Genomic DNA, 24,720 nt, shown 5'->3' on the forward strand with positions numbered 1-24,720 from the left:
CCCAGAAGTTTGAGGTTGCAGTGAGCTATGATGATGCCACTGCACTCTATCCTGGGCAACAGAGCAAGACTCTGTCTCAAAAAACAAACAACCCCGCCCCCCCAAAACTACTATAGACACTCCTGAAGTAGGAAGGCACCATGTAAGAATACAATGCAGATGTCAATGTGTACTCTCACTAGATATGACACATTTACTTACCCAAGTAAACACTGTTTTCTGTGGCTCCCCGGGCGGCTTCTACAATGTCTTCTTCATCTTCTAAAACTTCATTATTAGCTGTATAACTTGTATCATCAAAAAGACTGATGGGAATGACTTTCCCATCCTTGAGTAACCAGGCAGATGCAATTGGAGTACAAAACTAAACAAAAACAAAAGAAAGATTTTAAATAATTCAAGCAGCAGTTATGTCGTTTCGACTAATTAAATGCCATTTAAAGTCACAAATTTATTAAGGCACAAAGAACAAGCTGAGAATCCCAAATGGCAGTTATTTCCCTTCACCCAATAAGTTCAGTCAAACTGGGAGAGGAAGAAACATATTTATGCATTCTCAGTGGTTTTAGGTACCTGGTATTCCCACTCCAGATGTCCTCCTTTCTTACTAAACGCCATAACCTTCCAATCAGCAACTGAGACCTTTATCACTGTGTCCATCATGGTGGCTTCCTGTTCTTCCACATCTGAAATAATTTTAGACTCTTCTTTGTTCTCACTGGGTTTAAAGGTGCTTTCAATAAATCCGGCTCTAGTTTCCATGTCTGGAATATACCGAAGTTCAAAGTGGCCAACACTGAAATTCCACCTTAAATTTATAAAGGTGTGTTTTAGAAATTTACATTTAAATAAAGGGACCAAATAATTTAGAAGACTTTTAGATTGAAGAAGCAAATACTAAAATTATTTTAGTGATGAGAAAAACAATTCAGCATGATCTTCCAGAAAAGAGTGCTCTGCTGATTCATGCCACAAGAGGGCCCACAAGAACTTTGTCCTGATCCTTCAGAAACAATGGTTCTAAGAGTTGTGGACTGACAGATTTCCTTTCAAAAGTTAACAAATGTTGACACTTCCATATCAGAGTGATTTTCTCAAAATACATCAAAGTCACCTTAAAATGAGGTAGCATGTCATCTGCCTTACCTCCTAATTAAAGGCTGGGCACACTGCATTCAAGTGCAGAGAAATTAATATATCCCAATAAACCAATGTAAATGGCAAGATGAATGCATCTATTTTAGATTCAAATGACAGCATGGCCTCAAGAAAACAATGTGATCTAGTATACCAAACCTGAAGGTCATATCACCTCAGCTCCAATCTTGGATTTCTACTGACCAAGAAGTGGCAAGTCATTTACCCTTTCTTAAGTAAGTTTCAGTGTCCTTATCCATAAAATGGCAGCCATAACATCTCCTTTATAATTAGTAAATAGAAAATCACTCAACTATCAAAAGTATAATGTCTTTATCACTTAGATATAAAATGACGTAGCTATGAATTCTGACATCTGTTGAAAAAAAATTCATACTTAAAGAGTGTAGTTCTTAGAACCCCAGATCCTTTCTATTCTGGTAACTCAAAATGCTGTATAAGTTGAACACCCAGATCCTACGGGAGCTGAGCTCCCAGCGAGCACTCAACACTTAAGGAAACAAAATCCCATCGGAATAAAGAAGGTCATCTTGTCATCAGCAGACGCCCTGTTCACAGTCCAGTGAAAGTTGAAAGAATAAATACATTCTTAACTGAGTTTGAGAAAACAGTTTTCAGAAAAGGAAATATTGCATCAGATGAACAAAATCTGAAAGTCTGGTTCATTTTCAAAAGATAAAGATGGGATCTAAAGTTATTTGTACTACATAGGCAATCTAAAACTTCAATATTAGGTTTAAAAAAAATCAAGCACATGACAGGATCAGCATATCTAATCTAGGTATCTTACTTTTTAATCACATATTTAAATGTAAAAATTACATAAGGGGTTCATTATTTGAAGAAGGAAACAGAAAAGTATTAAACCAAATGAATATTTTAATACTTTAAGAAAATAGAACTAAATGATTATTATTTTAAAATTAGAGTAATCATACAAACTATGAAACTACCTACTAGATAGAATAAGAGTCAAATAGGCTCTAGCTCAAAGAAAACACATTAATTTTGTCTTAAGATCATTCTGCATTCAAAGAACTTCAAGCTGTGAGGCTGCTATGAAAAATATCTTTAACCTAAGACTAAACTAATACATAGTCATTATAGGGGACTCCTTCTGTTTACCATATCCTGAAGCATATGGTGAGTAGTTCTGGTCAGGATTTGTTAATAATCATGAGGACATTTTTAATTTAGGACCCACATTTCTCTTAAAAAACAAGTATGCTTTTAGGGCAACAAAATAGTTCACAAAAGCTCCACAAATAAAAATCTAATGAATTTTAGTCTTAGGTATACTTCTAAATAATATGAACAGCAACATTATCTGAATACACACTTCTCATTGCCACTACGAGGTCCAACAGCTCTCACGGTTTTCTGAGTGCGCTGCAGAAGGAGTATGTCTTCTTCTTCTTCCATTTCGTCACTATCCCACTGGCGACAACCCAAAGCTGAACAGATATACCTCACCTGAAAAGACAGATATAAAATAGTAAAGGATAGAATTCATAAGAGATCAGAGACATTAAGATAATCTCCATAATTTTTAAAAAGTAAAAGGAAATTAAGGAAATGTATAAGAAGTACCCAAGTACTTCTTACTACAGATTACTAATTCCTATAATGAGTTATTTAGAACCAGAAAAGGAACTATGAATATTTATTTCAGGGAATGCTTTTAAGGACTTAGATAAATTTAGTCTTACTTTGGGGATGTCCATGGAATATACCAGAAGAAATGGATAGCCAGTTGTGATATCTTAGCAACAATATCATTAAAATTCTAGATGAGTTAAAAAAAAATATCAACCTCAGAGTTTCCATATAACAGAAGTATATGGTTTTTAAAAACCTGGACCTTTTCTAATAGATTTTTGTATTTAAAAATACCACTTTCTTTATTAAAAGAAAAAGGCAGACTCTTAGTATGATCCCAACTAAAATCCTCACAAAAAGAAGCATACTTTCTGGAATACCAGAATTTTGTAGCAGCACATCAAATCAGAGAACAAGATGATCAGGTTCAATCTTGTTTTACAGACGGGAGTATTGAAGTAAACATAAATTGAAGTGCTTGCTTAAAAAACAGCCAGACAGGCTGCCGTGGCCTCCTCAATACAATGCAGATGTAGGTTGGTGGAGAAGGCAGAAAAGCATCTGCAAGAGCAAGAAGGTGCTATGGACCTAACACTTAGGTAAGAAATCATTAAAGTTTGCAAACTCAAGGGTAAAAAAAAAAAAATGTTCCTATTCTTCTTTATTTTAGTTTAAATTTATATATAAAATGTTTACATAGCAAGGTATCAAGGGGTTAAAAGATTTTGTACATTTTTAGAAAGGATGTTTCAAATTATCTACTCCTAATAATGGATATATATTACAAGAGACAATCTTAGAAGCAGATTATATTATGATTATATCCCAAGGGCTACCAGTAGAGAAAGTCTCTGTTAATAACAGCATGACTTTGTTGTCAGATAGATCTAAGTCAAATCTGACTTTGAAAACTTCTGAACCTTTTATTTGTTTATTTATTTTTATTGAGCCAGAGTCTTACTCTGTTGCCTGGGCTGGAGTGCCATGGCATCAGCCTCGCTCACAGCAACCTCAAACTCCTGGGCTCAAGCAATCCTCCTGCCTCAGCCTCCCGAATAGCTGATACTACAGGTATGAAAGCTTCTAAACCTTTTAAAGCCTCCATTTTCTCATCTGTAAAATGAATATAAATTTTCCTCTTGAACTGTCTTAGTATAGAATTAAACTAGATAAATGAGTGGCAGCAATTATTCTTACTAGGATTGTTATTAATCTTTGGAGGGTTCCTCATCTGTCAAAATGTAGGGGGAAAATGTTACCCTTAGAAATAGTGTGAAGATTTCAAAACAATGTAAGAAAAAAAGCACCTGAGACACTGTAGACCATATTTATTAATTCTCTTCCTCCTGCTATTTGTGGCTCTGCCATTTATTCTGTTATTTTAGATAAATTTAGTTTCCTCTTTCTACTTCACAGTTCTCTTATTAAAACAAATGATACCCTCAGGGGAAAATTATAATAAACCTCACCTAGTAATAGTATGGTTTAAGAAATTATTTCCTTTTTTAAAAAATTTTTTTAATTTCAGTAGATTTAGGAAGTACAAATGTTTTTTTGTTACATGGATGAATTGCATCATGCTGAAGTCAGGGCGTTCAGTGTACCCATCACCAGGATAGTGTATATTGTAACCAATAGGTAGATTTTTATCCCTCACTCCCTTCCCACTCTCCACTCTTCTTAGTTTCTATTACACTGTTTTATGACTATATATAAATCCCTCATTTAAGCCCCCACTTGTGAGAACATATATTATTTGTTTTTCCATTCCTGAGATATGTCACATAGGATAATGGTCTTCTGTTCCATCTAATTTGCCTCAAAAGACATTATTTCATTCCTTTGTATGGCTGAGTAGTACTCCATGGTGTGTGTGTTTGTGTATCTATATATTATAAATATCTCTAATGTAGACATAAACACACACCACATTTTCTTTATCCATTCATCAGTTGATGGGCACTTAGGTTGATTCTACATCTTTGTAATTGTGAATTATGCTTCAAAAGAAATTATTTCTTCTAACCCCAATTTATTCTGATTTTCCCCCAAATAAATTCAACATTTTCACTCACCTTCCCACTATATGCACTGAGTCCATATGTAGTGAGAGATTTTCCTCCAACCAAAACCACGTCATCTCCAAATTTATAAGAAGATTCAAGAAGTGATTCAACTGTGAAAGGAACTGTTTCCATGCTCTCACGGTCTCGGTCCCACTGGAAGAGGTCTCCATCCAGGGAAGGAATTATCATCTTATTCCCAAATACCTAAAACAGAAGATGACTTTTAAAAGGGTAATGACTTTAAAAGAAGAGTAGTAATTAAGAGCTGGAGTCTAGAGCCTGATATATTCCAGCCTCCTTCTAAGTAGCACATGAAGCAGCACAGTCCATCAACCAAAAGTAATTTAAAAGAACTGCCAATCGCTCCCAGGGCCCATAACATAATACTCCAGTAAGGTTTTTCTCAAACTTTGTTTGCTGTGGGCCAAGAAGGTGATAGATGAGTTATCAAAATAGAGTTTCACGATCAAATGAGGTCAAGAAAAGCTTACTACAAGAGTTTTTGTAGACATTAATATGTCAATGTAAAATATGATTTTCTAGTACAGAATCTAGGCCTATTTCATACAGGCCAATTACATCATAGACACCGCATAGGTTTGGAGATGTTGATTCAAGCAGTATCACATCCCTTCTTTTACTTGTTTTCTCAAATCTGCTATGAGGTAGAAGCCTAGTAACTAAGCTTAGTGGTTTTTGTTCTCGATTGCCCTTCCTTCTTTAACAAGGGCCTAACTATGTGCCAGGCACATTCTGGTGGTTAGAATAGACCAGCAAGCAAAACAAACAAACAAAAAAATCACTGCCCTTATGGAACTTAAATAATGGTGTCAGGAGACAAACAACATAATAAATAAGAAATATAGTATATTAGATGATAAACGCCATAGGGAAAAAAATGGAACCAGATAAAGGAGGACTGGAAAATATTCGTGAGGTGGAGAAGGGTTTATCAGTAAAGAACTCAGGACAGAACCACTGAGAAAGCAACATTTGAGCAAAGACCTAAACATAAGAGAGTTAGCCAAACTTTGCAAAGATTTGCAAAGGCCCTTAGGTGGAAGCTTACCCATCACGTTCAAGAAACCACAAGGAAAGTGAACAACAGGCAGAGAGGCAAGGCTGGAGGTAGGGAGAGCAGGCAAGAGATTAGTTGATAGCAGTGGAGGTGTTGAAGGAGGTCAGGTTTGGTATATAATTGAATGGTAAAGCTAAAAAGGATTACATAGTAAAGTATGGCATGAGCCAAAGAAAGTAGTCCAGGGTGATTCCAAGGTTTTCGGCCAAGAACATCTTGTCTATCGAATAAGAGTTTTAGTACTTGTTTTTGTGATATTGACCTTTGGCATTAACAAAATATATAACTTGATCTACTTTAATTAACGACAAAACTCTCTTCCTGATCATCTAGACTCAAAACTTTGGAAAAAGACAGTATGAAACAGGTATGAGTTTTAAGAAAACTCCAAACAAATGTTGGTCTTCACTTTTTTTTAAAACATAATTTCTCTACACACTTTTTTGTTCCTTAAGCAGCTGAATGCTTTCTTTAAAGGGATACTTACTTGAAAACTCCCATACAGTCACTGAGAGTTCTAAGTAGGTGTTTAACTCATACCCCCTCCCCTTTGCCCCAAACCTTGGGGTTCTGAAGGATAGGTTAAACATTACTATTCTAATTCACTTTCTCTCATTTTCTAGTTCAAATCCTTATTATCTCATGCCTGAACTAGTATAATAGCCTCTTTACAATTCTTAACTGGAAATTTCCTCAACCTAAGCTCTATGTATCTTCTAGATTTATCTCCCTTAATCAGAGTTAAGCTTGTTATGACACTATTCAAAGATCTTCAACAGTTCTCTATTATCTTCTTATTAAAGACCCCAAAGCCTAAAAATCCAAAATCCTGTGGAGGACATTCAAAGTCCTCTAAATCTGACCTCAAACAACCTTTTCAACCCCATCTTTTACTTTTCCCCACATGGGTAGAAAGCAGGCATGGTTACTTGAACATAACATTTAATGTCACTGCTATTGTTCAGTTATGTCATTGTCATGATCATTCTTCTCCTTGGAACACTCTCCTGTACCAACTCCACCCACCGAAAGCCTATGTGTGGGTTTCATAGCTTCATTTATGTCTTTGCTTTGAAATCCAAGAAAATTCTGGCAGTGTAAGTTTGTTGACAAAAATCTTCCCATTCTGGCTGGGCGCAGTGGCTCACGCCTATAATCCTAGCACTCTGGGAGGCCCAGGCGGGCGGATTGCTCGAGGTCAGGAGTTTGAAACCAGCCTGAGCAAGAGCGAGACCCCTTCTCTACTAAAAAAATAGAAAGAAATTAATTGGCTGACTAAAAAAATATATAGAAGAAATTAGGCCGGGCATGGTGGCTCACGCCTGTAATCCTAGCACTCTGGGAGGCCGAGGCTGGTGGATTGCTCAAGGTCAGGAGTTCAAAACCAGAGACAGCAAGACCCTGTCTCTACTAAAAATAGAAAGAAATTAACTGACCAACTAAAAATATACATACAAAAAATTAGCCACGCATGGTGGCGCATGCCTGTAGTCCCAGCTACTCGGGAGGCTAAGGCAGTAGGATCACTTGAGCCCAGGAGATTGAGGTTGCTGTGAGCGAGGTTGATGCCACGGCACTCACTTAGCCTGGGCAACAAAGTGAGACTCTGTCTCTAAAAAAAATAAAAAAGAAATAAAACAAAAAAAGAAAAAATTAGCCAGGTATGGTGGCACATGCCTGTAGTCCCTGCTACTCAGGAGGCTGAGGCAGAAGGATTGCTTGAGCCCAGGAGTTTGAGGTTGCTGTAAGCTAGGCTGACACCATGGCACTCAATCTAGCCTGGGCAACAAAGAGAAACTCTGTCTCAAAATAAATAAATAAATGAATAAAATAATCTTCCCATTCTTTAATACTGTACTTTACTTTTTCCTATAAGCTGAGACACTATCACATATTTATTTATAAGAAATATTTACCAGGTATGCTAATGTTTTACATTTGTGTTTATACATTGGCTGCTAAAGTAGCGAATTCACACCTGGTGCCCAGATTCTGTTATCTAATTCCATTCCCCACTAAAAAGAACCAGGGCCCCTTGGAGAAATGGTTGATTCCAGGGCTGGGGCAAGGTAGATATAAGTAAGATAAGCATTTACCATCTTATAATTCCAAAGGGTAAGGATATGCTCAAAAAGGATAGGGGCGTGCTACTGGCCAAATCTGGGACAATTTAAGCACTAAAATAATAGTACTGAATCAAAAAAATAAGAATTCATCAATCTATACAAATGGATAAAATAATATATGAGGGAGAAAAGAGGGCTAGAGTTGGAAAAATTAGCATTTTGTAACCATTACAGTAAAGACTAGATCAGACAAGAATCAGCAATTGTGCTACACAAATAGGTGGAAATTTTGATAAAGAGTAGTCTATTTGCATGGTCTTAAAGTGTCTCCCTACAGACTACTTATTAGTTACAAGAATTTTTTTTAAAAGGAACAACATAGTAATTATATACTGGAGAACTTAGATAATCCCTTGATTGGGTGATCAAAATTAAAATCACCAATGAGTGTTAGATGTGATACCCTGAGAGAGGACACATTGCCTATGTAGTATTCCAGCCAAGAATGCACAACCTGAATCTCCTGACAAAGAAACATTAGACAAGCATGAAGCAAGAAAATTTCAATTTTTTAAAAAAATAAAAGGATGGAGAGACCTTACTCTTCAAAACTGTCAATGTCATAAAAGACAAAGAAAGGCTATGAAAAAAAGATTAAAAGAGGCTAACATGACAAAGAAATGCAATACCTGATCCTAGACTAGATGCTACCCCAGGGGTAGAGGATGCTAGAAAGAACATTATTAGCTCAACTGACAAAACTCAAATATGGATAATAAAGTAGTATATCAATATAAATTGATGACGTTAATGGCCGTTCTGTGATTATGTAAGAGAATATCTCTATTAGGAAATACACATGGATGTATTTAGGAGGAAAGGGTCATGGTCTATATTTAACTTATCCTCAGATATTAAAAAAAAAAAAAAGTATATATGAGGGGTGGGGGAGAAGAGAGAGCAAAATAGTGAGCAAAAGAACACAGGCAAGCACATTTAAATGACAATACAAATGACCAGGTTGGGGTAGGTAAAATCTTGGTATATAAGGGTTTTTTGGTACCACTTTTGTGTTGTTTATTATTTATATTTATTTTTGTAGCTTGAAATTATTTCCAAGTAAGAGGTTAAAAGAAAAAAAATGTAATCAAGAGCCTTGGAGGTGGCCAGGTGCGGTGGCTCACGCCTGTATTCCTAGCACTCTGGGAGGCCAAGGCAGGCGGATTGCTCAAGGTCAGGAGTTCGAAACCAGCCTCAGCAAGAGCAAGACCCCATCTCTACTATAAATAGAAAGAAATTAATTGGCCAACTAATATATATAGAAAAAATTAGCCGGACATGGTGGTGCATGCCTGTAGTCCCAACTACTCGGGAGGCTGAAGCAGTAGGATTGCTTGAGCCCAGGAGTTTGAGGTTTCTGTGAGGTAGGCTGACGCCGTGGCACTCGCTCTAGCCTGGGCAACAAAGTGAGACTCTGTCTCAAAAAAAAACAAAAAAAAAAACTCTTGGAGGAGCTCTATAATTAAGCTCAGAAGACTATACCATTAAGTTGAATGTTCTCCATAATTCTGGACATTTAAAGATTTCCGAGTATTACTCTTTATCAAAAAACATTTGATTTTTAATAAATTCTCTAATCACATTGGTATACGAGGGCTGTGCAGATAGTATCCAGCCATAATTTTCATAATTTTTCATGTTACATGGCTGGATACTTTCCAGACAGTCCTACTATATCCCACTCAATATTACCTTAGAGTTTTAGCATTACCATTTTATTCTTTCCTGTCTTTTATTTCTTGATAACCGATAATATATTTTATTTTCAAAAATTTAAAACTTTTCTTTTGTAGAATGTCCAACTTGAAGTTGCCATTAGAACAAATTAAGTCACAGTGTGCATACCCTATTAATACAATGACAGTATGTATTTAGCCAATATTATCTCCCATTTTGAATTACATATCAGATAGAAAATCAAGTATTTACTGTTCTATACCTTCTATATTATGTTAAGTATTCTATATTCTATTAACAGTAGATTCAAATTATGATAAAGTTAAAAAATAGGTATTTCAATTGTCTGGTCATCTCAACAATAGTATCAGCTTAAAGTACAACCAGGCAAAGCAGGTGTACATCACTAAAAGAAAGAGGAAGGGGAGTTAGTGGGTCTGCAGTAAACAGACAGCATTTATTTTGACTTTTTCCTCTTCCATTAACAGCCTCTTTTGTCCTAAAGCAGCAGCAGGTCCTTAGGGAACACGATGGCTCCTAAGTGCAAAAAGCAACTGTCAAACTAACATAAATTAAAACTCATTTGTGCTTTAAGGATGCTCTATGCCCCTCCAAAAGTAAAAGAAAACTTATCACTCTTCAATTAAAAATATGGTTTCAACAACCAAGATGATTTGATATGATTGATCATACTAAGAAAATTGCCTTATTTTTAAAGTTACATCTTCAACAGTATTTGAACTCAGTAAGTGCAAAACACAAAACAACAACAAAAAAGCATTATGATTCAATACTGAATCATCATGGCATATTTCTGGATTGTGATTTTAAAAGTTCACTTTGAAATAGCTGCACTTCACTAATTGGCTGCTTATGAGTCATACACATGGCTGATGACCTTTCCGCCAATCTCTGTCAAGTCTTTCAGGCTGCATATGTGAAAGCAGATGGAGCTTTTCCTTGATAGCCTGAGAAGTGATAGATATATGCATGCAGTTCAGGTAAAGAGATGACATCACCCCTCACAATAGCATTACCTCACCCCCTAAGCATAGGAATGAGTCACCCGGATAGTCAGCTGCAAATCTCTTGGTAGAAAAAAATGTAGGTTACAGTGATGTATTTTCACATTCCACTGATTCGTCCATGTAAGCTGCTATTTGTTCTGATTCGCTGCTCTGCATCTCAAACTAATTGAGTAGTGACTGGCTTTCTCCCTTCAGTCATTTTAAAAAATATAAATTCTTGTTATCTTGTGTTTATTTCCTTTATTTGTTTTCTCCTGTTCATAATTATAAAATAAAAGTTTGTCATGGCTAGCAGACTCAGTATCAATAATTAAGTCGAAGTCTTTATCTGTGTAATCACAAAGCAGTTTAGTAAAGTAATTTGGTTTTGGTTTCTGAACAAAATCTAAATGGCATAATGAATACCAGTGGCACATATAATTAAGGACTCCTATCTGAAATTAAAATGTGAAAATAATAACTCTCAATTGAGAAAATAAAGGAAGTACTACTACAAAATGAATACTCCCAGCAATAAAAAACAAAAATTCCTTTAACTATATAAAAAATATTTTTTCATTTGCTTCTTTGCTATTTTTCTATGCAGCCAACCTTCCCTTTCCCATTGACACACACATTTTTTGGTGGTACATTCAACTTTATTTTAACTTACTATGAACATTTCAAACATATAAAATATAAAGATAATTGTATAATTACATAATAAATGTAATTTTTTTTTGGAAACAGAGTCTTGCTTTGTTGCCTAGGGTAGAGTGAGTGCCATGGCGTCAGCCTAGCTCACAGCAACCTTAAACTCCTGTGCTCAAGCAATCCTGCTGCCTCAGCCTCCCGAGTAGCTGGGCCTACAGGCATGTGCCACCATGCCCGGCTAATTTTTTTTATATATATTAGTTGGCCAATTAATTTATTTCTATTTATGGTAGAGACGGGGTCTCGCTCTTGCTCAGGCTGGTTTCGAACTCCTGACCTTGAGCAATCCGCCCGCCTCAGCCTCCCAGAGTGCTAGGATTATAGGCGTGAGCCACTGTGCCCAGCCAAATTACATAATAAATGTAATATTATAAATGCCCAAGTATCTATCATCCAGTTTCAATAATTATCAACATTTTGCCAATTGTTTTATCTATCTCCATTTACCCACTAATGCTTGTGTATTAGAGTAAAATCATCTATTACACTCTTCAAATTTTCCTGATTGTTTCAAAGATCTACTTTATGATGAGACACAATTCCAAGTCTACATATTATATTTGATTCTTTTTCCCCCATAAGAGCCCCTTTCACTACCTTTTTCATGCATTGATTTACTTCAGAAACCAAATTATCTGTCCTAGATAGAATGTCCCACAATCAGGATTTTGCACATCATTTAACTCTTGTATTTCCCAGAAAATATGATTAGACTTGGAGCTTTGATCTGATGCAGGCTCAAATTTTTTGACAGGAATACTTCATATCTGGTGCTATGTACTTGCTATCATATTAGGGGTCTGCAAACTACAGCCATGGGCCAAATCCAGCCTGATGATGCCTATTGTTGTAAAGTTCTATCAGAACACAGCCACATACTCATTCATTTACATATTGTCTGTGACTACTTGTTAGCTGCAACTAGAGACCATATGGCCCTCAAAGCCTAAGATATTTACTAGCTGGCTCTTTACAGACAAAGTTTGCTGATCTCTGTATTATATCATATTAGGAGGCACATAGTATTTGGTTACTCCACTTTTAATGATGTTACTCTCAATCAGTGGTTTTGACAGAGTCGGCCTGATCTCTTCATTTAAAGCATCCCATCAACTTTTCAACATTTTAGTAATACTTGATGATCTACTATTTCAATAGGGGAATAAAAAGTAATTTCTAATTTTATCATTCTTTCTGCATTTATTAGCTACAATTTTTGTATAAAGAACTGTCTCTCATGTGGCTTTGGAAGCCAGATTTACATACACTAGCATTTTCTCAATTAGTGACTCAGACATTAAACCCTCTCAAATCCCAAAAGTTGTATCCAGAAGTAACTCATCCGCAATAAGATTGAAATTTTAAATGGCTCAGGAGACTTAATGAGACCAGTATGTTCCCTAACCAGGAAAGAGGGAAAAGGAACACAATGACTCTGATAGTTACAAAAGCCAAGTTTCATATGCAAGCTAAGAAGCAATAAGATTTAAAAAGGAGAAGAGGGGGTATAAGAAAAAGAGGAAGAAAAAGAGTGTGTCAAGATGCCAGGCTCACAGTATAAAGATGAGGAAGAATAAACATCCGCCAAGAAGAAAAATGGTAGCAAACAACACCAACTATCCTGGAATGTTTATTAAAGGGGTACATATCCCTGCCTCACCTCAAGAACTCCAGGGAACATCTCTAGGATATTTCAGTAACTGATGCTTACAATGATGATCCCAAGGAATTAATAAAAAGATAAAACTCACTGAGATCAGGAAGATGTAAAATACATGAACAGTATTCCATTAAAAGTGCTGAATTGTTGACTCATTTATTATCTGGAAATCCCTTGCCCAAACAATGACTTCCTAGCCATGTTAGTAGTTTGTTTTGCAATTCAAGGTGGTGAGGCAACTATACACATCCTAAATACAAAATCAAGAGGTATCCACAGGGAGCCAACTGCACTTCATCTGGCCCCATTCCCTGGGGCCGTGGCTTTGTCACTCACTCATTCACTATGCCATCTTTGATAAAAATTAACACTTTACTGTTTTGTGTTGTCTTTTGAGACAGGGTCTCGCTTTGTCACCCAGGGCTAGAGTGCAATGGCACGATCATAGCTCACTGCAACCTCAAACTTCTGGGCTCAAGCAGTCCTGCCTCTGCCTCCAGAGTAGCTGGGACTACAGACGAGTGCCACCACACCCAGCTAATTTTTCTATTTTTTTGTAGAGACAGGGGGTTGCTCATGCTGGTCTCGAACTCCTGGCCTCAAGCAATCCTGCCTTAGCCTTCCAAAGTGCTAGGATTACAGATGTGAGCCACCACACCCAGCCAACACTTTACTGTTTTACACAATTTCTCACTTTAACTTATTTCTATTAATTCTCATAATCACTCTCCACAGCTATCTTAAAAGGTATGCCTTTTTGGTCCCCAAATTATTAATGTTTTTACCACTTTGGGTATCCATAGGCTTCCTTCCTTTCCCCACTCCTTTCCAAGTTCCCCCTGATTCCTCCACAATCCAAATGGAAAGGGTTTGACATTCTCTTTTGCTGTGAGACTTTCAATGAGACTCTAACAAATAAAAGGGCTATCTCGGGGAGGCATGTACATTATAAGACAGTTATCTCTAACTGTGGAAGTATTTATATTTATAAAATTCATGAAGTATTCATACCAGGTAGCAGATGTGGAATTCTGAAAAAAGCAGGAAAATTCTTAAAATCCTACTGAAACCAATCTATCTTTGAAACATTTTTCTCTCCGTTTTCTCTCACACATCATTCTCTCAATTTTAAAATGTTAGATTCTAAAAGTTTGGTCATAGGTCATCTTCTCACCCTACTATCTTTCAAGCTGATTGATCTGAGTTTCCATGACAATAACAATTTTAATTTTAACTTCAGCCCAGACTTTTCCTCTGTGAGCACAAGACCCATAAAGTCAAATGGTTCCTTAGCATCTCTGCTTAGAGAGCTCTCATAGTCTCTCCAAACTAATCTCTACACAAATTCATGTGCTACATTTACTACTAAGTTCTCCTTTGGTCTTGTAATTTCATAAAGTTCTTCCTCCTTAAACTTCTCTTAAACCCATCATATCACTTTACTTCACTCCATTTCCCCTGTCACTACATCAGTTCAATTTTTTTTTTTTTTTTTTTTTTGAGACAAAGTCTCACTCTGTTCCCCAGACTAGAGTTCTGTGGCATCAGCCTAGCTCACAGCAACCTCAAACTCCTGGGCTCAAGCGATCCTCCTGCCTCAGTCTTCAAAGTAGCTGGGACTACAGGTGTGTGCCACCATGTCTGGCTAATTTTTTCTATTTTTAGTAGAGACAGGGTCTCACTCTTGCTCAGGCTGGGCTCAAATTCCTGAGCTCAAGCAATCCTCCTGCCTTGGCCTCCCAGAGTGCTAGGATTACAGGCATGAGCCACTATGCCTGGCCAACCCCAGGCCAAATTATCACCCCTGTCTGGACTACTGTTATGCAGTCTCTTAACTAGTCTAGGAGACTAGAAGCAGTCTTCCAATTTCACTCTTGTTCCAGTCTGTTCTCTACAGTAAAAGTGATCTCTCCCACTTAAAATCCTTCCATGGTTTCCCAAGGCTCAGGATAAAATCCCCAATTCCCAACAGAGCTTACTAGACCCTGAATAACCTATCTCTGGCCTACCTCAATTGCTCATTTCTGCTACTCTCCTCCAACTCTCGTTCTCATTACCATCCTCAATTTCTTTCAGTTCCTTGAGCATGCCATGGTGACTTTTATCACAAGGCCTTGACACAGTCTATTTCCTCTTCCAGAACTGTCCTTCCCCTTTTCTCTATCCATCTCTTGCCTAAGCAGCTCGTTCTCACCCATAATATATATATAATATTCTAAGAGAAGATTCTGACCACCAGACCCATGTGGCAGTTACTAAACTCAATTATATTATTTACACTCTAATTTTTTTCACATCTGTCTCCCTGGCTGGCTGCACACAATGCCATGTAAGTTCTATGAGGTCAAGAATCACATCTGCCCTGGGCATTGCACGACCCTACATGACCCCAACCTGCAATCCCAAAATAATGTATTTGGTTTTGTATGTGTTAAGTTTGGGTACCTGTGGCTATCTCACTGGGGTTGTCTAAGAGGCAGATAAGTGCTCACAATATGCCCAAGAGTACGGTAAGTATGCTATACACATGATATCTTTGAGTAATTAATCTTGATAAAGCAATGAAGAATTATAATTATTAGTAGAGAAAATATGAGGTATTTTAAAAAGCATGAAATGTTGGAAAGAGGGAAATAAATAAATACAAAGAACTAGGGTTGAGTGTCAGCTTTACCACATCAGATAAATCTGAACCTTCTTAAGGCCTAATTTCTCATATGGAAAAATGTGGTTAATAAGAATACTTACTACACAGAGCTATGTTAATGATTAAATAAGAACAGATTTGATATCACTTTGCAAACTATAAAATGCTAATCAAACAAAAGTTTATGTAGGTGTAATGATCCAGAGCTGTTTACGTGAACTTCTAAAGTAATTCATGTGTGTGTATGTATATGTATATATAGACGTATATTTTCTTTCTTTTTTTTTGAGACAGGGTCTCCTTCTGTCACCCAGGATGGAGAGAAGTACCCTTATCATATATAGCTCACTGCAACCTCAAAGTCCTAGGTTCAAATGATCCTCCTAATTCGGCCTCCCAAGTAACTAGGACTATAGGCACACACCACCATGTCTAGCTAGTTTTTCTATTTTTGTAGAGATAGGCTAGCTACATTGCTCAGGCTGGTCTCCAACTCCTGGCCTCAAGTGATCCTTCTGCCTCAGCCTCCCAAAGTGCTAAGATTATAGGCATGAGCTACCACGCCCAGCATGTATATACTTATTAAAGAAAAAAGTTAAAAACAAAAATATAAACTTTTACTCCAGAAAGTTCTGACTACCTATAAATTAACCATGAGCCTTGTTTTATTCTCTATAAGGAAACTTCAGAAAAGAACTATGGTTCATTAATACAAAACTTCAAAACACTTTCAGAATTCAAATAGCTGCTCCAGAAATAAATTCAAGGGAAAAGCAGACAGAAAGCTTAATTATGCCAGGTTAGTTATTTCTTTCCCAAGCATGGATTCATAACATCCATTTAAAAACAAAGTCTCAAAACCAAATAAAGATTAATTCAATGTAGAATGAAATATATCAAACTGCTACCAGCTTCTGATTTATCAGAAATCTCTATCAGGGCTAAAATTCTTCTTTGACTATAACATAAATGATCTAAAGGATTATAAAGCACTTTATCAATCAATAAAGAAAACCAACATTAAAGAAAAGTTAACAAGTATATTTTTACATATTTTAATTCTTCAAAAGAAATACACTATGTATGGAACATAAAATGGTAACTCTTAATTAAACAAAATGAACAACTGACTATACTACCAGATGCCAGATTTGACTTTTTTTTTTTTTTTTTTTTTTTGAGACAGAGTCTCGCTTTGTTGTCCAGGCTAGAGTGAGTGCCGTGGCGTCAGCCTAGCTCACAGCAACCTCAAACTCCTGGGCTCGAGCGATCCTTCTGCCTCAGCCTCCCGAGTAGCTGGGACTACAGGCATGCGCCACCATGCCCAGCTAATTTTTTATATATATATCAGTTGGCTAATTAATTTCTTTCTATTTATAGTAGAGACAGGGTCTCGCTCTTGCTCAGGCTGGTTTTGAACTCCTGACCTTGAGCAATCCGCCCGCCTCGGCCTCCCAAGAGCTAGGATTACAGGCGTGAGCCACAGCGCCCGGCCGGATTTGACTTTTTTTGAAACAGAATCTCACTCTGTTGCTTGGGTAGAGTACAGTGGTGTCATCTGCAACCTCAAACTCCTGGGCTCAAGTGATCCTCCTGCCTCAGCCTCCTAAGTATCTGGGACCACAGGTGAGCACCACAACACCTGGCTAATTTTTCTATTTTTGTAGAGACAGGGTCTTGTTCTTGCTCAGGCTCGCAGAATTGACTGTTTGTGATTTTTCTTAAAAAATGCTCTAACATTGTATTACGGAAATATTTTTTCTTATTTCCCTGAAAATAAAAGGAAGATTGTTTGCTAAAAGTCAAGGGTCCCTGGGAATCATACCTCAAAGAACAGGAAAAGGGCACCACCATTAGATGATCTAACAGGAGGGGTAATGAGATCAGTCAGCAGATCTGGGTTATTAGTCAGAATGCATCCCAAGTGACATGCTTAAAAGGAAATGTAGAAAAAAAAACCCGAAATGATTTGGTATTTATTATCTTCAAAGATTGCAAATTAATACCGAGAGCAGAGAAATACAAAGTAGATAATAATCATTTCATTATTTTTTTACTTAATTTAGTTAATCTATAAAACAAAATGCCTCAAAGAAAACTACCAGACTAGCTTTTTAAGCCTACTTCTCACGTTCATGTTGAAAGAATACTGATTTTAATAACTATCTCTGCTTTTACCTAAATTAATATACAGTCAGGAAGTAGATAAACAATGCTCATGAAGAATCAATTTCTTTATAAAATAGCATCAAATCAGTTTCTCATTTGGCAACACGCATGCTGGAATAAGTTAGTTCACAGCATTGCTTTCAGCCATGCTAAGGGATTAATAAAACAAAATTAAATCAAAGCACTGTTTCATTCCTATAATTAAAAGAAAAGCAATTAACCTAAGCAATTATTTAAATATTGGCTTGCTACATAATTTACAGTCACTCTTCAAAATAAACCACCATCTTAGATGATATAGCCAGACTCAAAATGTGCTCGTTTATGTACAAATGAAAAATTGCAAAATGACTTGGACAAATTTGAGGATAAGTTAGAGAATCTTTAAAAGAAATTACAGATCTTCTTTTAATAAAGCAATATTCAAAAGGTTCTCCTGATGGACTCTGTGAACAAATCCGTAATAACTAAAGGTATACCCTTTCCAAAGGCACTCCCCTCTTTTGACAAAGGCCCTCGAGCGAGTCAGGATGAATGCCGTCTGAGACAGGGTGTGGGGGGAGGCTGGAGAGCACCAGCATCATAGCTGTCTGTTTCTGCACCTGTCTGAAACAGAAAACAGCACCCTTGGGGAGAAACATGCCTAAAATAAGATAAAACCCCAAACTCTAAGTATAGACTTATAATAGAGTTGTTTGTTCTTTTTAAGAGGAAAACAAGGGCATTCGAACAGAAAAAAATATGGTTTCTCTAAATAAAAAAAAGATAAAGGTATTCAACTAAGTACTAACTAGTTATATAGACACAATTATAATATCCAATCTAAATAAAGATAAGGAAGTTCTTTGTATTTATAAATGTATTCTAAGACATAAAGGAATATACAGTTCAAGGATGTTGTATCTACTTAGATTTGGTCCAAATGCCAGCGGGAGACCAAAAGAAAAAACTAAGCTAATATGCTACAGAACAAAATTTTAATCAGTGTGGAATAACAGTCAAATCTCCTTAGAGCTTTTTCAAGGTTGAATCTGCACATAAATTACCAGAGGAAAGCAAATCAGATTTCACCTCAGGTGGCCCATCTTAAAATTAAAAACGAGATTCTTAGCTACTATTAACTGTCAAAAATGTTAGGCTTAGAACCCAGGGCACGTCTGTTAAAGCTAACAGAGTGAGCCTTGGTTTCATAATTTATTCTAACACACACATGCAAAACACATACAGACATGCACACATGCACATTCATGGTTTTATATCATTATTCTTTTCAGGAAGTTTGTAAATATCTCATCGACAGGAAAGAGCAGCAAAAGGGATGTGTGTCCCAAGGTACGACAACCTTCCCGCAGCACACAATTCATTCTATATATAATATAAATCGCTTGTTCTAGATAGAACTGTCAATCTCCCTTATCCTCCAGGAACTTATTTTTCGTTGACATAATCAAAATACCAACAAAGCAACATACTACACTATTTTATATGCCTTTTGGACCAGTAAAGGTTAAGAACAACATCAGAGCAAGTCAGGAGGCAATGAGATATTCACCTAATGATAATTCCTAATAATTTGTGCTTACTTTTAAAAGAATCCTAAATGTAGTAAAAGGAGAAGTTCAAAAATTCCTCTGCATAGTTTCTTTGAGTGTTTCATGTTTTTGACTGTACCTGATTCCTGAAGTTAGAACAATCTTCAGAGATGTAGTCCAATCTCATAATTTTACACAGAAGGGAATTACAGCTCTACTGGATTAAATAATTTAACCAGTTTATACAGCAAGTTAATGGAAGAATCATGACTAGAACTGAAGCTTCTGAATCCTAGTCCCTCCTCCACAATGCCACACAGCCTAAAAAGTTCCTGTGCTGCTTTTTTTATTATTCCAGAAAAAGTACATGTGATCCATAATGAATTCCTCTATTAATAATAACTTAAAAATTATTATACAATCTATTGAATTCTTTATCCTTCAGCTTCTCCTCATCAGACTAATAAGTATATCAATTGCTACACGGAGAGAATATCTCTTCTCTGGTATTCTGACTTTAATCTTTGTATCACTTATTTTTTCTTTTAGAGACAGGGTTACACTATGTTGCCCAGGCTTGCCTCTAACTCCTGGCCCAACTGGCCTCAAACAATCCTCCTGCCTCAGCCACCTTAGTAGTTGGGACTACAGGTGTGTGCCATCATGCTCGGCTTTCATATCTCTTGATGAAAGCTTGGAGAAAACTGACATTCTAATGTAGGGGTCCCCACATGAAGCCATGGATCTATTTACTGTCACCTGAGAGGCACCTGTTATATTTTCATGCCAATTCTTTCTGCCTGCTGCAACTAGCCCTCTTCCTCATACTATCCTGTTGAAGCAAACACACTGAGTTTCAGACAAAGAAAATTAACTATTTCTCACAAAATTAACTATCATGAACGTTAAATACCTTCAGAACATATTGTACCAGATGCATTTAGAAAGGTGCTATTACTCTATGCATCCAATTCAGGGCACTTCAAATGGCATTATCTTCCTATTGTGGTATTTTGTGCAACATTTTGTTTTTCTTACCCTGAACTGGACAGATATCCAACTTTTGAACATAACTGCTGGATGCCCAGCAGCACACACCTTGCTGAATGACAGATGACTCAAGTTCACAATACATTCCTCTATCCTTGCCAATATGTTTATAAACTCACAAATATTCTTTTCTTTTTTTGGGACAGAGTCTCACTCTGTTGCCCGTGCTAGTGTGCTGTGGCATCAGCCTCGCTCATAGCAACCTCAAACTCCTGGGTTTAAGCAATCCTGACTCAGCTTCCCAAGTAGCTGGGATTACAGGCATGCACCACCATGCTCGGCTAATTTTTTCTATATATTTCTAGTTGTCCGGCTAATTTCTTCATATTTTTTGTAGAGACGGGGTCTCACTCTTGCTTAGGCGGGTCTCAAACTCCTGACCTCAAGCAATCCTCCCGCCTTGGCCTCCTAGAGTGCTAGGATTACAGGCATGAGCTACCACGCCTGGCCACAAATATTTCTATCATATATTAGATCAGCAATTCTCAGAGTGTGGTCTGCGGACTCTTTTCAGGGGTACAGAAAGTCAGTTTTCATAATAAGGTATGACTTGCGTTTTCACTGAGTTGCTATTTGCACTGATGGTGTAAAAGCAATCTGACTAAAACTGCTAGTGCCTTGGCATGAATCAAGTACCAAACCAGTAATCACTGTATTCATCACTATCATACACTTGTAGCAAAAGAAGAAAAGAAACAGTTGCACTTAGGAATATTCTTGATGAAGCAATAAAATGATTAATTTTATTAAATCTTGACCCTGAGTATACATCTTTTTATTATTCTGTATGACAAATTAGGAAGTACATATTGAGCCCTTTTCCACATACTAAAGGCTTGAAGTAAAGCACTTGAAGAACTGAGCTGTGAGCTGTTCTGCTCATTGGAATCCAATTTTACTTGAAAACTAACTGAGAAAAACTATGGTTATGAGACTTGGGTATTTGGCAGACATTGTCTCAAAAATAAACAAAGTGGACTTCTCACTTCAAAGAACACAACTCACAGTATTTGTGACAAAATTCAAGTTTTCAAGGGAAGTGTAGAATATTGAAAAATGTGTATCTGCCAGCATGTGCTTGACAGCTTCCCATGACCTACAGACTTCTGATGAGATCAGTGGTGATAGCTACAAATTTGATTTTTTTGATAGTCTATAAGGAAATATGTCAACATTTGGAAGATCTATATAACCCAGTGAGTCAAGATCTTCTAAATGATAGAAATGAGTAAAAGGCAAGACAGACCAGTGGATGTTAATGTAACAGAGTACAAAATGTTCACTGATATGGTTTCAGAGTCCACAGTGCAACTAACCTTTAAGAAACTTCCACTTGTTCCAATATCAAAAAAGAATGATCATACTTACTTAAAAGGCTTCTAAAATACTCCTCCCTTTTCCAAATACATATGTATGTGGCTTGATTTTCTTCTTTATATAATTAGAAAAACAATGCAACATATTTAGTGAAGAGGCAGATACAAAAATCCAATTGTCTCCTTTTAAGACAGAAATTTAAGAGACTTGCAAAAATGTAAAACACTACTTTTCTCATTAATTTTTTTCTATTGGGAAATATAGTTATTCATAAAAATGTTATTTATGTTACCATGCAATGGATTTGTTGTTATTTCTTTAATAAATAAATAAATCTTTTAAAAACTTATTTTAATTTTTAATTTTATAAGTATAAATAGTCATAACCTACGGGGAGAAAAGCTCTTTGGAGCCTTCAATAATGTTTAAGAGTATAGAAGGGTCCAGAGACCAAAGAGTCTGAGACCCACTGTACTCTATGAACAGCCTGAGTTTGTAAAGGGAAGGTATATACGAGATGGTGAAAGGGCTCCAGAGCCGGCAGAATGGGGTACAGTCAGTCAAGCCCGGGTTTAGTCCCAGCTTTATCATATAGTTGGTCAGCAACCTCAACCAAATAACTTCTTTGAGCTTCAGTTTCCTCTTCTACAAAGTGAGACCAACATATCAACCTCAGAAAGATTACTGTGTACAAGGAACACGAAGCATATATTACAATGGTGGGAACAATGTTATTGTTATTAGCATATCTACATACTAAACATACAATCTCAAGAAATGGTCTCATGAACTTAGGGTAGCAGCAAAATCTAGTTAACTTATTATGTTATCACAGATGGTTCAATGCTTTTAGATTTTTCTACACTTTATTCTGTAAAGTAGAATATTTAAATCTAGATAATTCAAACAGGTATCAGGATTCTTCTCCTGTGTGGAAAGTGACTAGTGAACATTTTTCATTTATTGCAGTAAAGGTGCACAGTGAACTTTTTGAATACGCTGTGATTCAATATTTCAAGGGATTCTATCCAAAGAATCTAGGATTAGAGGTGGGTAGGAGGGGAGGACACTTAAAACAAGAGAGCCCTAATAAACCACAGAAAATAGTAAGGACTAGGGACAGTAAGAAAGTTGAACTGTAGTTTAACAAGCAGCTAATATAATTGCTATTTGTAAGAAAACCAAGTATGCTTATAACTTAAATACACTTATTATGCATTCTACTTTGCCATACCATGCAATTTATCTATTTGTGCCTGTGTATATTTCAGTCTGAAAACACACACATGCTTTGCACCACTACAACACACTGCAATATTACCTCAGATGCAAGCAGCTTACAATCTTCTCATTTTGTTGATCATCTTTTATGTCTAGTTTAAAAACAAAGCAAAACATGCACACCCAAGCATAATCCCAGCAGAACACAAATAAGTAAAATAAGTAAGTTTAACTGGAGTAGGACACTACACTCAATTCAAAACATTTATTGTAATTTACAATCAAATTTCTATCCACATTAATACTTCACAATACAATAGAAGTTCACTATTCTCAAAAGATATTTTCAATATACTGTCTGACAAATATTAGGCACTCTGAAAGTCTAGTCAGGGCTTAGCACACAGCAAATATGGAAATTTGGCAGTGCTGTTTCCCTAAGTACCAGCTTGGGTGCACCAGAAAAGATTCAGGCTGGGTTTACTGGAAAGCAGAAGGAAGTCTGCTATTATAGATTAGTTGCTGGAAGCAGTTTTCCCATTGGAAAGTTCCATCACCAATATTCAGGTCATTCTCCAGGTCATGTTAAATTTTGTCGTTTCCAAATTTAATGCCAGCCAGGAAGTTTTTAAAAGGAAAAGATCGACGATGAAAGAAAAAAGACTACTTTAGGGAGTGTCCTACAGGAACATCTTGATATGGTAGAAGGCTGAGGGCATACTGGAAAACAGAGGTGAATGCTTCAATGTTAGCAGTCACAACTCAAAAGACAGACTTATTTTTAAATTATTTAAACAACAGAATAAAGCTCTGGAAAAGGAGAGAGACGTAATCCATCAAAGTCAAGACTAAAGGTGAGGGCCAGGCGCAGTGGCTCACGCCTGCAATCCTAGCACTCTGGGAGGCTGAGGAGGGAGGGAGGGAGGATCGCTCAAGGTCAGGAGTTCAAAACCAGCCTGAGCAAGAGCGAGACCCCATCTCTACTAAAAAAAAGAAAAAAATTAATTGGCCAACTTAAAAAAAAAAACTATATATATATATATATATATATATATATATATATACACACACACACACACACACATATATATATATATATATATATAATAAATTAACCAGGCATAGTGGTGCATGCCTGTAGTCCCAGCTACTTGGGAGGCTGAGGCAGAAGGATCGCTTGAACCCAGGAGTTTGAGGTTGCTGTGAGCTAGATGCCACAGCACTCTAGCCCGAGCAATAGAATGAGATTCTGTCTCAAAGGAAAAAAACCCTAAAGGTGAGGAGAATAAGCGTCCCTCATTTAATCTCCCCCATCTCCATCCCATCAAGGTGGGCAGGGACCTTCAAACACTAAGGAAAGCTCTATGGGGCTAAGTCACTTGTCCAAGTCTTGAAGTCAGATGCCAATGTGGTTTTGGAAGCAAGGTCTTTTTGAATCTATGTTCTTTCCCTCTATCACAGAGCTCAGAATTATTAAGTATAAATTTTCTGCAAATAATCAAGTTTGCCTAGAACTATATTCTAAAAAAATTGCAAGTGAATAATGCTCACAATTAGGATATACACTTGAGGGAAATGTAGGGAATAATAATTTACAGTATTTTGCAGCATGGATTTCTAACTGGTAAAACTCAATGAAGTATTTAGTTATATTTATCTTATTATTCCTAGGGCTCTTGTAATAATAAGAAATGATCAT

The 24,720-nt window shown here is 36.6% G+C and overlaps 1 protein-coding gene across 2 annotated transcripts in view; it reads right to left on the reverse strand.

Moving 5' to 3' along the window:
* EIF2AK3 (eukaryotic translation initiation factor 2 alpha kinase 3) overlaps positions 1 to 24,720 on the reverse strand; it is a 70,098-nt gene that overhangs the window by 33,481 nt on the left and 11,897 nt on the right. For both annotated transcript variants that reach the window (XM_076000962.1, XM_012774352.2), the window contains exons 3-6: positions 4,833 to 5,027; positions 2,498 to 2,631; positions 574 to 808; positions 202 to 364 (exon numbers count right to left, since the gene is read on the reverse strand). In XM_076000962.1, the coding sequence (XP_075857077.1) occupies positions 202 to 364; positions 574 to 808; positions 2,498 to 2,631; positions 4,833 to 5,027 (727 nt within the window). The remainder of the gene's footprint in view (positions 1 to 201; positions 365 to 573; positions 809 to 2,497; positions 2,632 to 4,832; positions 5,028 to 24,720) is intronic.

Source organism: Microcebus murinus, chromosome 3 (assembly GCF_040939455.1).
Source record: "Microcebus murinus isolate Inina chromosome 3, M.murinus_Inina_mat1.0, whole genome shotgun sequence".
NCBI classification, from domain to species: domain Eukaryota; kingdom Metazoa; phylum Chordata; class Mammalia; order Primates; family Cheirogaleidae; genus Microcebus; species Microcebus murinus.